Genomic DNA, 18,381 nt, shown 5'->3' with positions numbered 1-18,381 from the left:
TTTCTCATGAACTGTAGTAGGAGATGCCATTAGTTGTTTCTCGTTTGTTTCTCATTGTCTGGGACTAGAAAAATGATTAGTAGTTTCTCACCTTTATCTCATGTTTTGGACAGGATATATCTTTAGTAGTTTCCTACCCGGTTTTCATTGTCTGGGACTGGTGACACCATTAGTAATTTGTTGTTTGGTTGTTGTTTGTGGCAGGAAAACCCCTTATTTTGTTTTTTTGCCTGTTTCTCATAGTTTGGGCCAGGATATACCCTTGGTAGTTTCTTGTCTGCTTTTTATGATCTTCAGTAGTTTTTATCTGGTTTTCATTTTCTAGTACAGGAGACCACAACAGTTTGTTGCCGGTTTCTATGACATGTGGCAGGAGATGTCATTAGTACTTTCTCACCTGTTTCTCATGTGCTGGGACTGGAGATCATATTATTGGCTTTTCACATTTTTCCACGTGATCTTGAGATACCCATAGTAGTTATTTGCCTACGTCTCAGGGTGTGGAACTAAAACCTAATTGGGAGTTTCTCACCTGTTTCTAGTGAAATTGGATAGGAGAAACCATTAGTGTTTCCTCTCTTGCTTCTCATCATCTGGAAGTACCAGAACAGTTCCTCACCTGTTTCTCAACTGTTTCTCAATGTGTTATATGTGAGATACCATTAATGTTTTCCTGCTTTCTTCTCATTCTTTGACGATACCAGTCACAGTTTCTCACCTGTTTCTTATTTGTTTTTCATTGTCTGGTACTGAAGATACCATTACTGTTTCTTGCCTGTTTCTCATTGTTTGGTACTGGCGATGCCATTAATGTTTTCACTCTTGCTTCTCATCGTCTGTAGATATCAGTGACAGTTTCTTGCCTGTTTCTCATTGTTTGGTACTGTCGATGCCATTAATGTTTTCTATCTTGCTTCTCGTGGTCTGAAACTGAAGACACCATTAGTCTGCTCCTCCTGCTCCTTCTTGTCTGGTACTGGAGATACAATTATTGTTTTCTCTCTTGCTTTTTATGGTCTGGAGATACTTTTAGTCGTTTCTCACCTGTTTCTCATGGTCTGGGACTCGAGATAGAGGTTTCTTGCCTAAGTTTTGTGGTCTATAGTTGGAATTACCCTTGATAGGTCTTCTGGTGTTTATCATGTGGACTGCAGATACACTCGTTTCTTATCTTGTTTTCACTGTCTTGAACTGAAGGTATCTTTAACCGGTGATCACTCATTTCTCATACTCTGCTGACATATAATGTGTTTGTAGTTGATCCCCCCTTTTTTGGAGGTTTGCTGGCCTCAAATACCTTTAGTCATTTCGTGGATGCTTCTTTTAGTGTAACACAGGAAATACTTTTACTGGCTTCTCTCCTGATTCTCATGGTCTTACGCAAGAGTTAACCTAAATAATTTATCTTCTGTTTTTTTATGGTTGGAGAAATGAAATAGTAGCTTCTTACCTCTTAGTCATGTTCTGGGACGCCATAGATCCTAAATAGTTTCTCTCCTCTTTCTGATAGTCTCGGCAACTGATGCCTATAGGAGTCTCTTGATTGTTTCACCTGGTAATGGACAGGAGAAAGCTTTCAGAATTTCTCCTTGGGTTTGCATGGCCAGGAAATCAGCCAGTAGATTTTCATCAGTTTGCCTAGTTCTGGGAGAGGGAGATTGAAAGTAGAGTCTCGTCTGTTGCTGACTGTTAGGTGCCAGAAGCTCACACTGATGTTTAATTATCTCTTTCTAATGACTTGGAAATAGAAATCATCTTTGAATGGTGTCACTTGCTTCACATGCCAATTGTTTCCCTCAGTCTTAAAGCAGAAGATAATTTTAGGACTGGCACCCATATCGATCGCCCTGGTTAATTATCACTCAAGACAGAAGAGCAGCAGTTCAAGAGGCCGTCTTTTCATGTCTTATCCTTTCGACTATGGGTGACAATTACCCGGTGGAGTGGGTCGTCATCGATAGTGCTGGGTGCCTACAAGGGCTCAGTCTCACCTGGCATTTTACGGATGATAAATGTATCATTAGAAAGAATCATCGAAAGGCACATGAGCGGGGACGGGGGGGTTAAATTCAAGAACTGCTTCCTAAAAAGAATCTCTGTGATCTTAATGTTGTGGCTGACCAATGACTCATTCATAAATCACTATCAGTCATGCAGCTGTACGACTTTTTAATTATTCATTAGTCTGTATCGATGCTCTCCTAGGAGCCCTGATTCAATGAATGTGCTTCTTTAGTAGCCAAATCTGTTAATTATGTGATCAAACAAAAATAGGAACTACAATATTTAGATGATTTGGACTCCAGTGCAAATTCTTTTTCTCCTAGTCCTTTCCTGAGTCTGTAACACTATAAAGCAATGACATAATCAGAAGGTGACCTCAGCCTCAAACCTGTTGTCCCAGGTGCATGACATGAGTAGCTTGGAAGCCAGAACAAATATAAAAGGCGTCAGAGGCCCTTGGGATGTTGCCGAGACTATCGGACTTTAAATCCCAGATGTCTTTGCCATAAGATCTAGAAGTTAATTTTATTTGGTTGAGCACCCTTCCCGTCAATATTTCTTTAAAAAAAATATTTTAGGGAGACCGTTCGGATCAAAGTCAAACCATTTTCCATTTTAACAATCAGCATCATTTTGATTCACATTTGAAAACAATCAATTTCTAGTCACAAAAAGCAACTTGTATGCATTTGGTTTAATTATGTCCAGAAATGTTATGATTTATTGCATACTCAAGGATGAGAAAATCTTGGGTCACCCATAAAGTAGACCCTGCCATCAAGTTGGATTCACTATTAGTCACAAATATGTGGAACTTTTTAACTTGCCAATTCAATCTGCCCATGGTTGCCAAACAAAGTAAGTAGGTGACACTTCTTCAAAGAACATTCCACCCACCACAGACAACAGGACATTTGAGGGATCTCTTTTGAAATAAAATAAGGGAGGGCATGAGCTGTTTATGGCATAGCATAGAGGTAATTGGAGTTGATGTCATGACAATCTATACATCTTGGCTACGTAATAGTTACAATGTAACTAAAATGTCCCATGCTCCATTCCTGGTGTGGCTACCAATTTTACAATGCATGCACCCAATAACACAGACACCATGGTCTGTGAGTCTGTCTGCAGAAACCAACTCGACTACCATGGTCTGTGAGTCTGTCTGCAGAAACCAACTCGACTGGCCTAAGAGGTCAAGGTTTTTAGCCAGGAATCGTGGGTTTCTGGAAAAAAGCATTTGGAATTTAATTTGGAGTTACTTCGACTTCCGACCTCACCCCTTCCCATTGCCTCCAAATGCGCAGTTCCATATCATAAGGCCATCAGTACACAGCTCAGATAGTTTCAGTGAACTGGTCTAGTTTGCATTACAGTTTTCACAGTGTCTGGGAGTTTTGATTCTAAGCACAGGCAACCGCCTGCCTCCTCCCTGCTCCTCACAGGGACAGCTTATGTGTAGCATAACCGATTCACAAGTCGGGCTGAGTAGATGTTTAGGTAGTTCCATGTTTTACATCATGAATTCCCACTAATTAATGTAGTCACTCTATCACCAATTGTTTCTGGTGGGAGGACACCATATCCTTTGGAGCTTGATACATTGGCTGCTTTGTTGGTTAGCCGCCCAGATTACTTCCAGAGTAGCTATAAGGCTATAAAGGTTTGCCTCCTAACCACCTCTAAAATGCGACCACATACTCTAAACACCTGGGCCATTCTTTGGCACATGCCATGCAAACAGGACTCCCACCAGAAGTGCGGATTTCTTAGACCTTTTCATATTTCATAGTTTTCCCGGTATCACTCCCTTCCCTGCTTCCCATCACTCATCTTTTCCGGTAAGGGACACGTTGTCCTTCTGAGGGTCACGTGTACAAAGGAAACAGTTATGTTGCCTTTGTCAGAATACACAATTCTCTGTTGCTTTCTTCCCCCGACATTTACGTCATTAAGACTCATTGACAGGTATATTTTTTTAACTGACCACCTCCTCACTTGTCCTAAAACTTAACTTCGATGTCCCTCCTGGAACTTTACATTACATTTGCATAGCCTTTGGTTTCTTATAGTATTTCCCTTAAAGGTGACCCACCCTTCCTCATAAGGCCACTAAGATGTCTGACCTTGATGGTTTCTCCTACGAAGGTAACCAAATCTCTCTTCAGTTCAGGGGTGATGCTACCCAACTGTATCTATTTGGTGGCTTCCTATACAAACCTCATCCAGGCCTGACAATGGCTTCTAGTAATAGATAACATACTCCTAAAAATATCACTCTCCATTCTGATAGAAACCTTTGTAGCCTTCTTCCTCTTCTGATGGGATGACGCATAAAGACCGCCACCACTGGTCGTTCATGATATCTCATACAAAGACCAGCATCCCTTGTCAACAAGAGTACGTCTTAGGAAGACATCTTTTTCTTTGGGGGAGGGAGGAAAACGTCCTCCCCCATGAAAGGACCATAACTAAATTTGTTAACAAAATAGATTAGGGGGCGACACTGAAATTGAGGAAAAAGTTGAACTCAAAGATGGAGAACACTTCCTCGAACCCTCCAGCATAGGGGGCATCATGGAGCCTCACGGTCTGCACTCTGGGCGCCATGCACGTTGCGCTGCTGCTGGCTTGGCGCCCCGCGGCACTGGCCTTCCCACAGAAGGAGCCGCAGGGTTCCGCCACCGACCAGCTGCACCATGTTTCATATGCCGTCAGACATATACTTTTTCCCGGGCTCCCACCCCACCCCCCCAAAAAAGGGGGTTGCCCAGAGCTAATATACTGGCAGCTGCCGTACTCCAGCCATAAAATAAAAAAATACATATATCTCTATGTATAACTTCACTCCAGAATCTTGAACCCAGTGAGTTAACTATACAGGGCTTTACAAAAAAAAGCTAACAATTTCAGCCACACAATGGCTAAAAGCAAGTTGTTTGTTTCTGTTTTGTTCTTCTTCAGAATGTTGTCCGTGCCCAGGTCCCCACGATCCTTCTCTGCTCCCAGGCTCATCCACTGTCTGAGGAGGTGTGTGGCGCCGTGGAGGGCGATTTCCGCCTCCGCGTCGGAGTCCATGACCGCTCTGAACTATTGGACACAGGGTAGAACCTCTGTGCTTGGTTCCTGGCAAACTCCCTCTGCTGCTGGCTTATGGCGTGCGTGATCAGCCCCGGCAGTGCCTGCAGACTCGCGCTCAAAGAGTCTATCTTGGTCTCCAGTGTGCCGATGCGTTTCTCCAGGTCCTCGTTTCTCTCTTGCAGCTCGGAGACCATGTCGTACATCACGTTCTGGGTCTGAAAGAACACAAGAGGTAGATTTTGAATAAAAAAGCTCTAACATACTACCTCTTCCCCCTCCTTCTTAGTGTCTGCAAGGTCAATCCTTCTGCACACATAGCATGACCGATGATCTTTGGTTCAAGTTCTTTCTTCCTAATTTCTGATGTTACTCTCAAGTGCCATCACTGCCAGAGTTGTTTCAAACAACCTTTTAGAGGCTCATGTAGCAACTCTCTGCAAGTTCCAGGTCTGGGTCTACTTGGAAATGTTTCTTTCTAGGGCCAAGTCCATCTTAAGCGATCAGCACCATCTAGCTTATTGTAATTTACATTGCCCTAATATCTGGTCAAATTTACAGATCTGTCACTGTCTTCTTCCAATCCAAAGAGGACAAACTCCTTTCCTGGAACAGACACTTCCATGAATTCAGCAAAATTCCTGTTTTTACCTATTCCTGCTTTGCCTGGTGACCCAGCAGCTATGGTGTATCAGTTTGTTACAGAGTTTTCAGGGTTAGAGGTTTCAAGTTCTCATCTGCTTGCTTGCTTTATATGTTCCTTAGAAAAAACAGCTTCCCTAGGAATTGTTTTAAGCATACAAAACTATATGTCCATGAATTATATCAACATTTATCCCACGACAACCTAAAAACTTCCTTGTGGCATGTGCGCACACACACACATACACACACACACACACACATACATATATATATATATATATATATATTCTTCAATAAATGAAATAACAGAGAGCTAGGTCTAAGGAAAACAATAGTTTTGTATCTACAGAGTGATGCCATCCTTAACAGATATAAATATGTGACCTTTCTTCTTCAAAGATACTCTGCTTGTTTTGTCTAGTTTGTTATTCACATCACTGCGCCTCCTACACTAAGCACGATTCCTGTTGGTGTCCTCCTGTGCACGCCTCTATGTTTATAATTAAATCACCTACTTTTGGTCACATGTAGCTCTTTGTCATTTCACTTGCTGAATATTCCACACGGTAAGTGTGTGAGTAGCACGAGAGTTGTGACCGTGTTAAGTCGTCGTTAGGTATTAGACGTTGGCAATAACCCATGCTAATGAAAACATTTATACTTCAAATAATTCTTAGGTATCTCTTGTTCCATTTCTACTTATAATCACCCGGGTTGCCACTTGAGGAATACATGGTGGCTTTATCATTTCTAAGACATTTCTTAGTAAATGTTGTCTTCCTGAGCAATCCTAGGGCGACATTGGTAGAAGTATAGGGAGGAATAGGGGCCTTTTGATTAATACTCGTATAACATTTCTTATGCTGCTACCGTTAGAGTGGATGAAAAGAGAAATATTGCTAGTTGTTTTAAAGTGAAGCAATGAGTCCACAGGTAGGCAGGTTGGTTTTTCACATCACCATCTGTTGTGAGCTGACACAGGCTCGGCTTATGCAGCGACTACTTCACAAGGTGGAATCAAAGGGGCATGCCAACTGGAGTCGTTTGGTCACTGAAGCAAACTACAGGGGCAAGAGTGCCCTGCCTGTGGCTCAGAGGCAAGCAGCCTTTCTAAAACATGAGCCTGTGAAATAATAAAAGTTGAAGGGTGGTGTATTTTTTTAACTCCTGCTCCAGTGTGCTTCCGACAGGTGTTGTCAATGCCTACCAGTGACGGGTTACTAGGTGACCCTGCTGCACAGGTGTGTGTGCCACATCTCTTTCGGTATCTCTGTGGCACCAATGTGTGTCTCTTATGACATGGAGAAAGAAACAAAGAGGGGAGTAGAGAGGTACCACTCAACGAGTGGTGGAGGTGGATACTTCCTCCCAGTAAAGCGTAAATAAACACAAGGATCCACCCACAGGTATAGTAAATCAAGAGTCTCCCGTTTATACAATATGTATCCCACAGTCGTGGAGAGTACACATCAGTTGTTAAAATACCCCTCACACACCAAAAGGGCCCTTGTTGTCATGCTTCATCATAGGGGTCTTCCCGCCCCTCTACGGGATGGGGCGTGCTACAACCTACGTTTGCGTGGGAGCACTGTTCTTGTCAAGACTGCTATGTGTGGTGCAGGGGTGTGCGAGGAAGGGTCAGGAGTGGATGGAGAGTGAATTAAAAAATACCTGGCTCTCTGGTCTAGGAAAGTTTATTCTACCGTCTGAGCTGGTATTAGTAAAAGGTGAGGGGGAGGAGGGTGTATGCCTCAATGAGCTAGACCTCCTACTGGTGTCGACATGTTTCGAAGCTTCCCCATGCTTCTTCGTCAGGACCTTAAGGATCCCTTCCTACAACGCACTGTGAAGTGTGAAAAAATAACCAAGTAGTGAATGAAGAAATGAAATAAAGGAAGTAAATAACCTCCAAAGGTTGGTAATGCCCCAATGGGTCTTAAATACTCCTGTTAACTTGCTGAAAAGAGAAAAATATCCTCATGAGCTCAAAACCGAGTGGTCGGAGTGCCAAATAGGCTGCGCCTCCAAGGATCAATGTCCAGCCCAAAGAACCACCCCGGTCGGCTCCGTCGATGACATGGAACAGGGCAGTGACCGATTGCAAGAGATTAAGGGGTGTTTCTGCTGCCTTCTTCATTATCAGGTGCAAACATGACTAATTTGCATATGGTAGGCCCTTGCCTGAAGTTTGCACAATCAAGCTACATTGATCTAGAGGGATGAAACCAGATACATTACAAGTGCTTCAAACTAATTACAGCATTTTCATTCATCACTATTATGCTTGCTAAGTGAGTCCCTCCTTGTGACACGGGTGGACCCAGGGTCCAGAGCACTGGGACTACTACTCAAGCTGAGTCTCGCTGATGGAGCCCCATAAGCTCACAACACCTCGGAGGTTGTTGTGCGCCTGTGAAGAGGGAGTGTGGTCTTGCCGTTTGGCCTGGGTTTTCTTTTAATGATGGAGCCAGCGCTCATTTTGCATATGGCTGGCCCATTTCTATAGTTGTGCGGTTTTGTGAGAAACAACTAAATTGACGGTGCAAAGAGTAATTACTGGTGATTCAGAATGTTTCAAGCATTTCTGTTCGTTGCTTTTCTACTTCCTAAAGGTCACCCTAATTATCACATCTAGGCCTGCTGTGGATCCAAAGTTCACTGTGATGTAGGCACCCTTGTTGCCCAGACCAATGGGGCAAAAACCTTGTAAAGCTGTGGGTGCTCCCTCTTGGCATTGCCATGGCCTGCCAGCTTGGGCTGATCTGTTCCTGATCTGCACATGCTTGGTACCTGTCTGCAATGCCAATGAAGAACTACAAAAATGATGGTGTTAAAATCATCAAGAGGGGAATTCTAGAATTTCCACTATGCTGTTGTCGCTTCTGGATTAGAGGTTTTACAGTCCATCCATGAAGATAACCTATGTTGACAGGACACGTGAAGTGTTTGCCCGCCCCCATCCAAGACTCCACCCAATGCGGTACGGTAACTGACCACTAGATGTTGCTGCAGACCTAGTCTCTGCCGGTTACCTTCTGGCACACAGGCAATGGTAGGTCACTATCGGGTGTTACTCAGGTCAAATTCTATTCCCTTCTGTGTGGGACTGAGGACGTTAGTGCAGACACTTCAGAGAGCAGAGGCTTCACTTTGAAGGAAAGCATGACACATGCTGCGCATGCGCTGTTGTGCTACTCTCACCTTTGCCAAGTCCACCATGGTGTTGGCCTGGTCGTTGAGCTTCCTCTGCTCCATTTTCACGCTGCGCAGTCTGGAGGTGAGAGAAGCACATGGGCGGTTAGATGCCATCCAAGCAGAGCCAGTGTCAGGCACAACAGAGCACACATGCAAAACAGTCCGGAAAACAAAACTGAAACCAATCAAGACAAACAGAAAGAAAAGAAAGGCACGCTCAACTCATCCAGATGTCATAATCTTGCAGAAAAGGAAAACCAAACCAAAAAACCCATGCAGTTTTATCCAAGGCAAACCCCTTACATTGCACCTATACACCCCTTTCCAGATGTGCTTTTCCAAGTAACCGGTGTCTAGCTCCTCGACACCTCGCAAAAGCATGCTCCTGCTCATTCTCCGTTTTCTCCCGCGTGGTGCCACTGCCCTAAAAGTGCCCCAACCTCTGCTTAAGACACATTCCTTGTAGGCAGGTGTAGTCTGACTGTGTTTTAGAGCATAAACTCTTCATTTTGTTTCTTTAAAGATGTGATCTTTTTAGTTCAATTGCATTTTGTTTTATTTATTTCTGTTATAAATCATTGTAACTTGCACGAAGATATTATTGATCCATCTGAAGGTTTCAGTCCTGTGTTCAGGGAGTGATGTCAAGGTCCTCTCTCGCTCTCTACATTGAGCATTAAAGCTGTGACATCACTCGATGAACCCGACCCTAGCTATGCTAACACAAGACGTGTTCAGGATTTACGCCTATCCTTGCTGCAAATAGAGGCATCAAATAGGGTCATAGGGAAAGTCCTTCTGTTTCAGTTCCAGGAAAGAGTAAGTATTTGATGAGGACAACAGTGTAGCCTAGTGCCTATGGATGGCTGATAGCCGGGAGGACTAATGGCACTATGCACAACCCAAGCAGCTTTCTCTTTGTTGTCCAGAGCTGCAGAAAATTAAAACCCTGAGGTTTGGGAAAATAACACGATTGAGAATTAGATGCACATAATTCACACATCAGATTCCCTTTGAGAAAAGTCTAACCATTTTCGAATAATCTGTAGGTCGATGTGCTTTGGATCTTTTCACCAGCCAACGAGGAAGTTTTTTCCCAAGCTCACCAAGATTTGAACATAAAATAAGAAAAGTCAATCACAGGGCACGTGGTGTCTAATGGCCTGCCCCCTTTGAGAGCATCTACACGTGGTACAATGTAAGGGTTTGTGTGGTCTGCATATTAAGCATTTCACAACATAGGGCTCTTGACTGGGAACTGTGAGGCTAGACTAAAAGCCCCAGAATGTGCGGTGTAGAAGAAAAGACATGGATTTTGGGGAGCCCCTCTTGGACGCCAGATTCTCCTAGGGCCACAATACAAACCCCAATAATTTGAGAAAGCATATTTCCCACAATTCAGCATCTTTCTTAGCTGAAACATGGCTCTCTGGTTGTGTGGTGTCCGAGCTGCTTCCTGGATTTTCCATAGTCACTCATTGCTGACCTTGGGTGACCATGAGATGTCTGAGGGAGAAAAAGGGCTAAAGAGACTCAGTGTTACTTCCCACTACTTGTTGACTGTGTAGGTGCGGTGCCTTACTGATGGTGAGCGACTCCCAATGGAAGGATCAACTTGCTGAATTCAGCAGTTGTTCTCTTTTATGATTAGAAAAAGCTGATCCTTTGAGCTGCATATTCACATCAAACCCCAGAAAAATACCAAAAATCGGTATCAACAAATCAATATGAAAAATTCCTAAAGTTATACAGATGTGAACTATTTATTCCCCGACTAAACACTTTCTCGTGATAGTGCTAATCTCTGAAAGAATACTTTTTTGCATCATTCTTTTTGCAAAAACTCACCAAACCAATGACCTCAGTCTGTGCCAAGAGATCAAATGGCATTGTGTATGGACCATGCCAACCTATTGGTGGCACAATGCCACCTGTTCCAGTGGAGTGGGAAAGTGAGACTGCCTTGGAACTTGAAAGGAAGAGGACTGGTAATGAGCTCAATGTGGAGAAGCTGATAGCCTTCAGGTATCAACAGTTTCGATGCTAACCATGCAAGCTTCCCTCTACGTCCCCAGCACACCCCTTTCCTCTTCCATTTTTAAATGAGCCTCTGTGGTCTAAGGGACTGGCTCTAGCTGGTGTTTATAAGACATGATAGGACATGGGAAGGCCGTGTTTGAAAAGTCTAGTTTTAAAAACCATACACTAGCGTTGCTCCCCTGTCTCCTCCACCACCGCATTGCTGTCCTGCTCTCACTCTGAGGTGTTGTCACGATCCAACCCCACATTCAAGGCCGTCTGTGCTTGAATTTTAATTTGGAGATGAGCACCAGTCACATTTCCCCTCCCTCCTTGCCAATTTATTCCACTTTTTTTATGCTTAGATCATCTCCCTTGTCTCCTCCCTCTAGTCTAATCTACACTCTTTGTTCGTGCAGCACAATTTCATGCAATGGTCGGAGCAGAAAGCAGCCAGGTGCATGTGTCACAATGGATCATACATGATGAATGTCATTGCATTGCCTTTACTCTCTTCCCCACACAGGTGGATGGTTGATGTCGTTCGTAGGGTTACACTACACCAGATCCCAACAGATATATCCAGTTTCACGACCGTCTTAAATGTCAAGTTTGTTGTGAAACTCATGGTTTGAGCATTCACACAGCCGAGTCAGCATTTTTTGGAGGTCCAGGCCCTCCTCGACCTCTTCAAGGCTGGACTTTGACAGCCTGCTATGAGCAGGCTGGCCTTGGTGTCTCTTTGATGATATGCATCCAGTTTATGATGTTGTTGTTGTTGTTTCTGAGCTAGTGATGTTTGAGCTTCTGGTCACTCATGATACTACATTTAAATAAATACTTCTCTAGCTCCCTGCTCCGGATTGGCTACATTATTCAGTCATTAGCAGGAGGAGAACAGTCAGTCTCGTCCTGTAAGGGGTGCGGAGATGCCTCCGGGAACAATCGTCACATCAGATGAAAATTAAAGGGCATAAAATATCTGGTTAGGACAGAAGAAGTGAATCTCGGGGAAGTCATAAGGCAGTCTTTAAACCTTTGCATAAATGTGTAAATGGCTGCATTGCATAACTCTCCCTCGCTCCTTCCTTAACAATTACCGCTTGCCAATCTTCGTAGTTTCAAAGTAGTAACCCGGGAACGGCTTAGGTTAAAGCTGACTTGATAGCCAAGACTTTCTCAGTTTCAGGGACAGACTTCCTTCTTTACCTTTAGAAAGCCCCATGTCTGAAGAGGATGGATGCTTTCTTCCCTGTATGACAAATAATAGACTCCTATGTCCATAATGTTAAATGTGTTTCACCCATGGACTAAGTCAATATGTGAATGTATGTGACTGTGTGAATCGATGATTATGCGGATCTGGGGAAGCATACATGTGCTCTTAACGTGTGCTTTTTCTGGTCATGCACAAGAAGATTCAGGTGGTACAAACATTTCTCCATTGGGTTCTCAGATCAAGTCTAAATCCCTTCTCCACATAGTCCTCTTTCTACTGAGATAAAGTTCTGAACGATTGCAGAAACATTTACTTAAACTTTACATTTTCAGCGAGAGCTCATCTACGTTTTCCTATATCCTTTACTGATTCTTTAAAATTACCTATGATAAATTTCTGTACTGAGTTTGTAAACTATGAGGAGCTTTGGCATTTTGAATGTGTCTCTGCCTTCATATAGTGTATTTATCAATCCCTTTCAATGCTTAGTAATTTGCAATGTTACTCAAGTGAGTGTAACTCTGGCGAGGAGAACAAGGCCACAAACTGGTGGAACCTGGACTGTGCTTTCTAGGGTGGTGGAGATCAGTGGTTGGACTCAGTGAATGAGTTGCTGGTCCTTAATGATATCAAGTGTCTGACTCCACCTTTTGGACACCTTGAACTCATTCTGTATGCATTTATGCTGCAGCCTGAAATGGAATTTTTCGACCAACAGAGCTTGCTGCTAAAAGAGCAGTCCTAGTCATTCCAAGCTTCTATGTTTGGTAAAAAAAATTCAGTAACACCTGAACATGCAAGAAAGTGAACATTTGGAATGTGGTCCAACTTTGTTTCTTGGAGATATTAGATTGCAATGCATCAGCTTTCTTAATTTGTTAATTAGAATTCATGATAAGAGATCATTCTGATTGAGGATCAATTATTTAAAATCACCAGTCAGAACAAAAGCACGAATGTGCCTGTAGGCACTTCCAAGTTTTCATATTTGGACATTGTGGCCCTTAATTATTGTCTCACCTCTGAGATCCATGGACTTCAGCAACATAACAAAATTCTACAAAAATAGGTTTGATGAATGCTGACTTGATTTGTCAAGCCAACTGCAGCGGTGAGACAACATGAGAACTCCATTATTGCCTGTGCAGTGATGCCATTTGCATAGATAATGAGATGTGATTGCATGCATTTATAATGACTTTCAAGACACAGGTGAAAGTAAAATATAATAAACAAAAGAAAAAAATTAAACTTAATTTCTTTACAGGATCGAATCCTTAGCCTGCGAGCCTTGCTTTTCTGGGTCTTTTTGTGAATGTGGTCATATCTTCAAAACTGTCAGGTTTTGTTTCTTAGTTGTATTTAAAGAACTGGCTCCAGAGACATTACTTTCTCTGTAGGGGCCGGATGGTAGTGGTAGGGCAAAGATCATCATGTTTTCCATATATCTTTTCTGATGTCAATCGCTCAAGATCCTATTTTCACTGAAGAAAGAATTGGTCTTCTCTCAATATTATAAAATCAACAAATATCTCTTAAACGATTATGCCTTTAAAACATTTCTTTTGACTAGACACAGAATGGAGCCCAGAAAGGCACTTGTACACATTCTGGTTTCTGAGTAGCAGAGTTTTGCTTTTTGAAGGCAAATAAAAAGTATTCTAACTTTTTTTTAGTTCTAGCATCTCTGATGTAAAACCTCATAACAAAAAGTCTAGGGGCAGCAGCATTCTGAAGAGATAGGGGACTTGTGCACATATCGTTCATTAGTTAAGAATGTAGGAGTAATTGATAATTGTGATGCCGTGATAAACAATTGATCTAATCCAGGGTTTCTCTAAACCATATGTGGTGTCGGCAAAGACTTTCATAGTTTCACACCTGGGGCTAAATCTACAAAATAAGTTATAACCAACTTAGTTACATTGGAGATGGGAGAAGGGATCTCTTGACACTGCTGGGAGTTGGCTTACGTGAGGAAAATGCTGAAATGGCATCATTAATTAACTTTAATTTTCTCTTTAACAAAGTTAACCTATTATATCTCGAGTAATTCCACAAACAGAGGCTCCTTGTCGGTCTGATTTTGTGTTATCCTTTAAATCCCACTTCTGACACTAGGTTTCCAGTTCTGTTTTTTGTAGAAAAATGTACTAAGGTATAAGCCCAATACATTGAATTGAAATGAATCAAGGCTATAAGGGTCCCCTGATCATGGAGTTAGTCTGGCAACCGTAGGTTTCCATCATCTCTAGAATCCTTATGCACATTTTGATGCTGATCCATTCACTTATACAGTTTCAGTCTAGCCATCGACTCGATCTTTACCAGATCCACGTGTGATCTAATTTCCGTGGCGATTCATGCTAAGTCTCACTTTGGTGCTCTACACCTTCCTAGCTCAGAGAGTGGTTTTGGTCACCAACCCATCAATCTAATAAATAAATGAATACATGAGGATGCTTCATAAAGAATACTGAGCATTTGACACGGAGCAGTGCTAGCAGCAACAGTCTAACTATTCGCATCTTCTCGATACAACACTAAACAAAGTCGATTTCTGTCTGGTGATGTCCCTTTGGGAATCTTGGCCTATAAATGGTTACTTAGTGCATTAATGCCACCCCCCCCCCCCAGTGGGAATACAAAACCTTGCTCAAAATCCTCAACAGTTGTTTATTCCTAGGGGACACTCTACTGATATGATTGTCCTAGTGAGTGTGCTGTCTAGCTGCTTTCTATGCACCGGTGAGCTAGTCATTAGAACCTCGCCAGCCTAGGTTGTCTGAACCCCTCCTTAGTGTCCTCCCTATACAGCTAACCCCCTTGAATATTAATAAACAAGCTCTAGGACAGCCTCAGTCCCACCCCTTTACCAGAGAACATAAACTCATCGACTGTCTCATGGAAGTTGCTGCCTTACTTTACAACCATACAACTGTTACTGCTCATCTCTAATGCCACTTCAGCTGAACAATACCTACGGTCACTATGACTTTAGTGCCATCTGTGTGGCTCAACATACATCGCTAGACACCTTCATGGCACAGCATACTTGGCTGCCCATTCCCTTGAAACCCCTCCCTGCCTTCCTTCTCTAGATAACAGAGTAGTTATGCAGTCCATGGGATCAGTAGCCCGCTGCCAAACCCCAGAATTAGACTAACTGTTGGCCACATCCAGGTAAGACTTAGCAGATGTCCATTCCTAGGAAACAATGATCAAATGCACACACTTGGACAACGCCCTACTTTGCAAGCAAACATTACACATTACTGTAACTATACACCTATGGAATTTGACCTAGACCGCAACACTGGAGGCTGTATTAAAGATAGTGCCCTGAGAGCTCACTGTGCATGTGTGTCCACTTTTTTTGTTCCCTGAGGTACTATTGTAGAGCATTCATCATAATAAGGCGCACTGTCCCTGTTCCCATCAGGCGCACCTCTTTGAAGGTGTTGCGTGGCGTAAACAAGGACAGTGAAGCCCATCAGTAATACATTTTACCTTGACAGATCTAGCTAACAAAGAGTCTACCTGCGTACCCCAATTGAACGCTTGCTCTTAACTCCAAACATCAGTGTCTGATTCTGGTTTTAACTGGTAGAAGTACAATTCAAAGCACCTTCTCTGTCTTTTCCGAGAACATCATTATAAGAAAAGAGTAAGGCAGCTAACAAGCGAATGACATTTTCCCTACGAGTATAGTGGAGGCTTCTTCGTTTAGAAGACTGAGTCCCAGAAAGAAGTTTCCGGTATATGGACCTCTGTCGCGAAATGTTCAAGTGCCTTTGTACTTCAGTGACCCCAGAGGACCGTCGAAGTCTGGCCATAACGAAAGTCCTAGAGAGGGGAGGGCGCAGACAGACTTTGCTATCACATGTGCACCTAAAGCTTTTTCTTACTATGGCACTGACTGAACTCTCAGAGAGGGGTGTCAAACAGGCTCTGGTTTACTACTGGCACCTTGTGCCCAGTAGGAATATTTGATTAACTCAAAGATAATGAGTTTTTTGTGAGATGCCCCTCTTTACTAAAGGGGCAGCACATCACTGTGGTGCCCTTAATCTCATGTGAGGAAGTTGTCATATACTGGCAGAGCACTGCTACCCAATGGTTGTTCAGTGTATGGCATTGACCGAATGTCTACAAGGTTTTGAAATCAAGAACTAATCCAGTGGGGGTGGAAATGGAGCCAGTGTAGTTATCTCTCTCCAGTATTTAACTAAGTGAGGCTTTTCACCTGCACATACAACAAACCAACTCCTGTCGAGGTGCAGGAAGAGAGAAGAGACTGCGTAGTAGTGATTGCCCGTCACAATGACAGATCCTTAGCGCATCAAGTGCCACAAGGTAACAATGCTTTCCAAACCACAGGGTTTCAGGCATTCAGGCCTAGTCTGGACAAGGAAACATTATCAAGCGAACAAATACATTGGTAATGGAAGAACAATCAAGAGGAAAGCAAGACACATGTAGAGGAAACGCGCCAGAAAGCGGCACATTTTTTGCAAATGACTCGGTGAGAGAGAGGCCAAAGTGCAGCCCGCGGCTCATATCGACAAAATAAAATATATATTAAAAAAATAAAATAAAAAATAAACCAAAACAAAGCCGCCTCCAGTGTGGGAGGGGACAACACACAATGAAACAGCAAACATGGATCAAAGTCTGAAGCCTTGCAAAAGTTGGCGCTTGCGCGATAGCGCATCAGCTACAAATTCAAACAAGGTTCCGTTCACCATGCAAGTCGGTCACTCACAAACCGGCAGGCAGTCCGACACACGAGGACTTACTTCTGAGCTCTGGGGAGGGGGTGGTTAGGCAAAAGCAGAGACAAAACACAACGCAGATTTTTAATAACACGACAGACAGCATGAACCGAACAAAAAATAGAACTGCCCGCCCCGCTCCCGCCAACCCAACCCCAACCACAAGGTGTTTTGGTCACTGGTTGTACTTCAAACAGACGATTAAACCTGCAGATCGAAACCCACCTGAACCCAAAGCAACCTACTCAAAGTAACGGTGGCCCAAAATCCTGGTGTAATGATGGGGCTTTTTGAGAATGGGAGGTGCATTCTGGGAAGAGATGTGTTAATAAATGTTTAATAGTAATTTTCTTTGCACTCCCTGAGGTCAAGGTAGGCCGAAGGGATGATTACAGGAAAAGCTCAGAGGTCTTCCCGCCTTAGTCGCTCTTCGTATAGGAGTTGCCCTTGCCCTACAATCTCTGATTGGGTGATTGAAAAGTTTTATTAGCTTCCAGTGTGTAGGGGAGTGTGACGTCCGGTGGTGTAACAAGCCAAGTCAGCCATTTTCTCTCTTTTTGTTTTCTTTTCTGCCAATGAAAATGCCCCTTTCCCTTAACTACTGTGATTTCTAATGCCGATTGGTTACTCTATCAGTCAGGGGATTTAAAGGGCACGTACCTAGTTTCTGCAAAGATGTCCTAAGGGGTCCTTGGATTCTCTGTAGGAATGCATTGGGATTTCATTGGATTTTCTTTCAAAGCACTGTGCCATTGACTCTCAAGCGTACAGGTTGTTCAAGTGAGTTTACACTACTGATCTCCAACAGTTCCCTATTCACTACAAAGCCTGCAACTCCGAGCACCACATTAGCATTCCTGTTAGAAGTCTAGTCTCTTGAACCAAGCTAAGAATAGAATCAAAATTAACTCCCCTAGTGAGCAGGCTCTAGAAAAAGGAGGGTAGTGGGTAGTGAGATAATCTGGCACCGGTGGACTGTGTGAGAAACTGACGTTGGCAGACAGTGAAATAATGTGGCACTGGTGGGCAGTATGAGGATCTGACACTGGTGAGCAGTGAGAGAATCAGGCACCTGTGGACAGTGTGAGAAGCTAACACTGGCAAGAAGTGAGAAAGTCTGCCAGCTGTGGACAGTGTTAGACACGGACACTGGTGGGCAGTGAGTTGACCCGGCACTGGTTGATAGTGTGAGAAGCTGACACTGGCAGGCAGTGATGGGTAGCTACCAATCTGGCACTGGAGCACAGTGTGAGAAGCCAACACTGGTGGGCAGCGTCATGATCTTGCACATCTACGTAGTGTGAGAAGTTGATTCTGGAGTACTGCACAAGAAGTTTGCAATGGTGGCCATTGTGAGCAGCTGGTACTGATGGATTATGTGAGAAACTGGCACTGATGAGCAGTGCAAAAACCCCCAGTGGTATCCAGGGGACAGCTTGCACT

General features: G+C 43.4%; 1 protein-coding gene across 4 annotated transcripts in view; it reads right to left on the bottom strand.

Moving 5' to 3' along the window:
• Positions 1–2,683: 2,683 nt before the first annotated feature.
• Positions 2,684–18,381, bottom strand: part of KCNN1 (potassium calcium-activated channel subfamily N member 1) — a 560,056-nt gene continuing 544,358 nt past the window's right edge. For 3 of the 4 annotated variants that reach the window (XM_085637391.1, XM_085637392.1, XM_085637393.1), the window contains 2 exons: positions 8,932–9,001; positions 3,159–5,303 (listed from right to left, as the gene is read on the bottom strand). In XM_085637391.1, coding sequence (XP_085493517.1) covers positions 5,019–5,303; positions 8,932–9,001 — 355 coding nt within the window. In that variant the 3' untranslated portion in view covers positions 3,159–5,018. The other variant, XR_014971961.1, reaches the window with a different exon arrangement.

The sequence above is a fragment of the Triturus cristatus genome, chromosome 12 (genome assembly GCF_964204655.1).
Source record: "Triturus cristatus chromosome 12, aTriCri1.1, whole genome shotgun sequence".
Lineage (NCBI taxonomy): Eukaryota > Metazoa > Chordata > Amphibia > Caudata > Salamandridae > Triturus > Triturus cristatus.
Note: the sequence above shows the minus strand (reverse complement) of the source record. Positions and strands in the feature narration are given on the sequence as shown.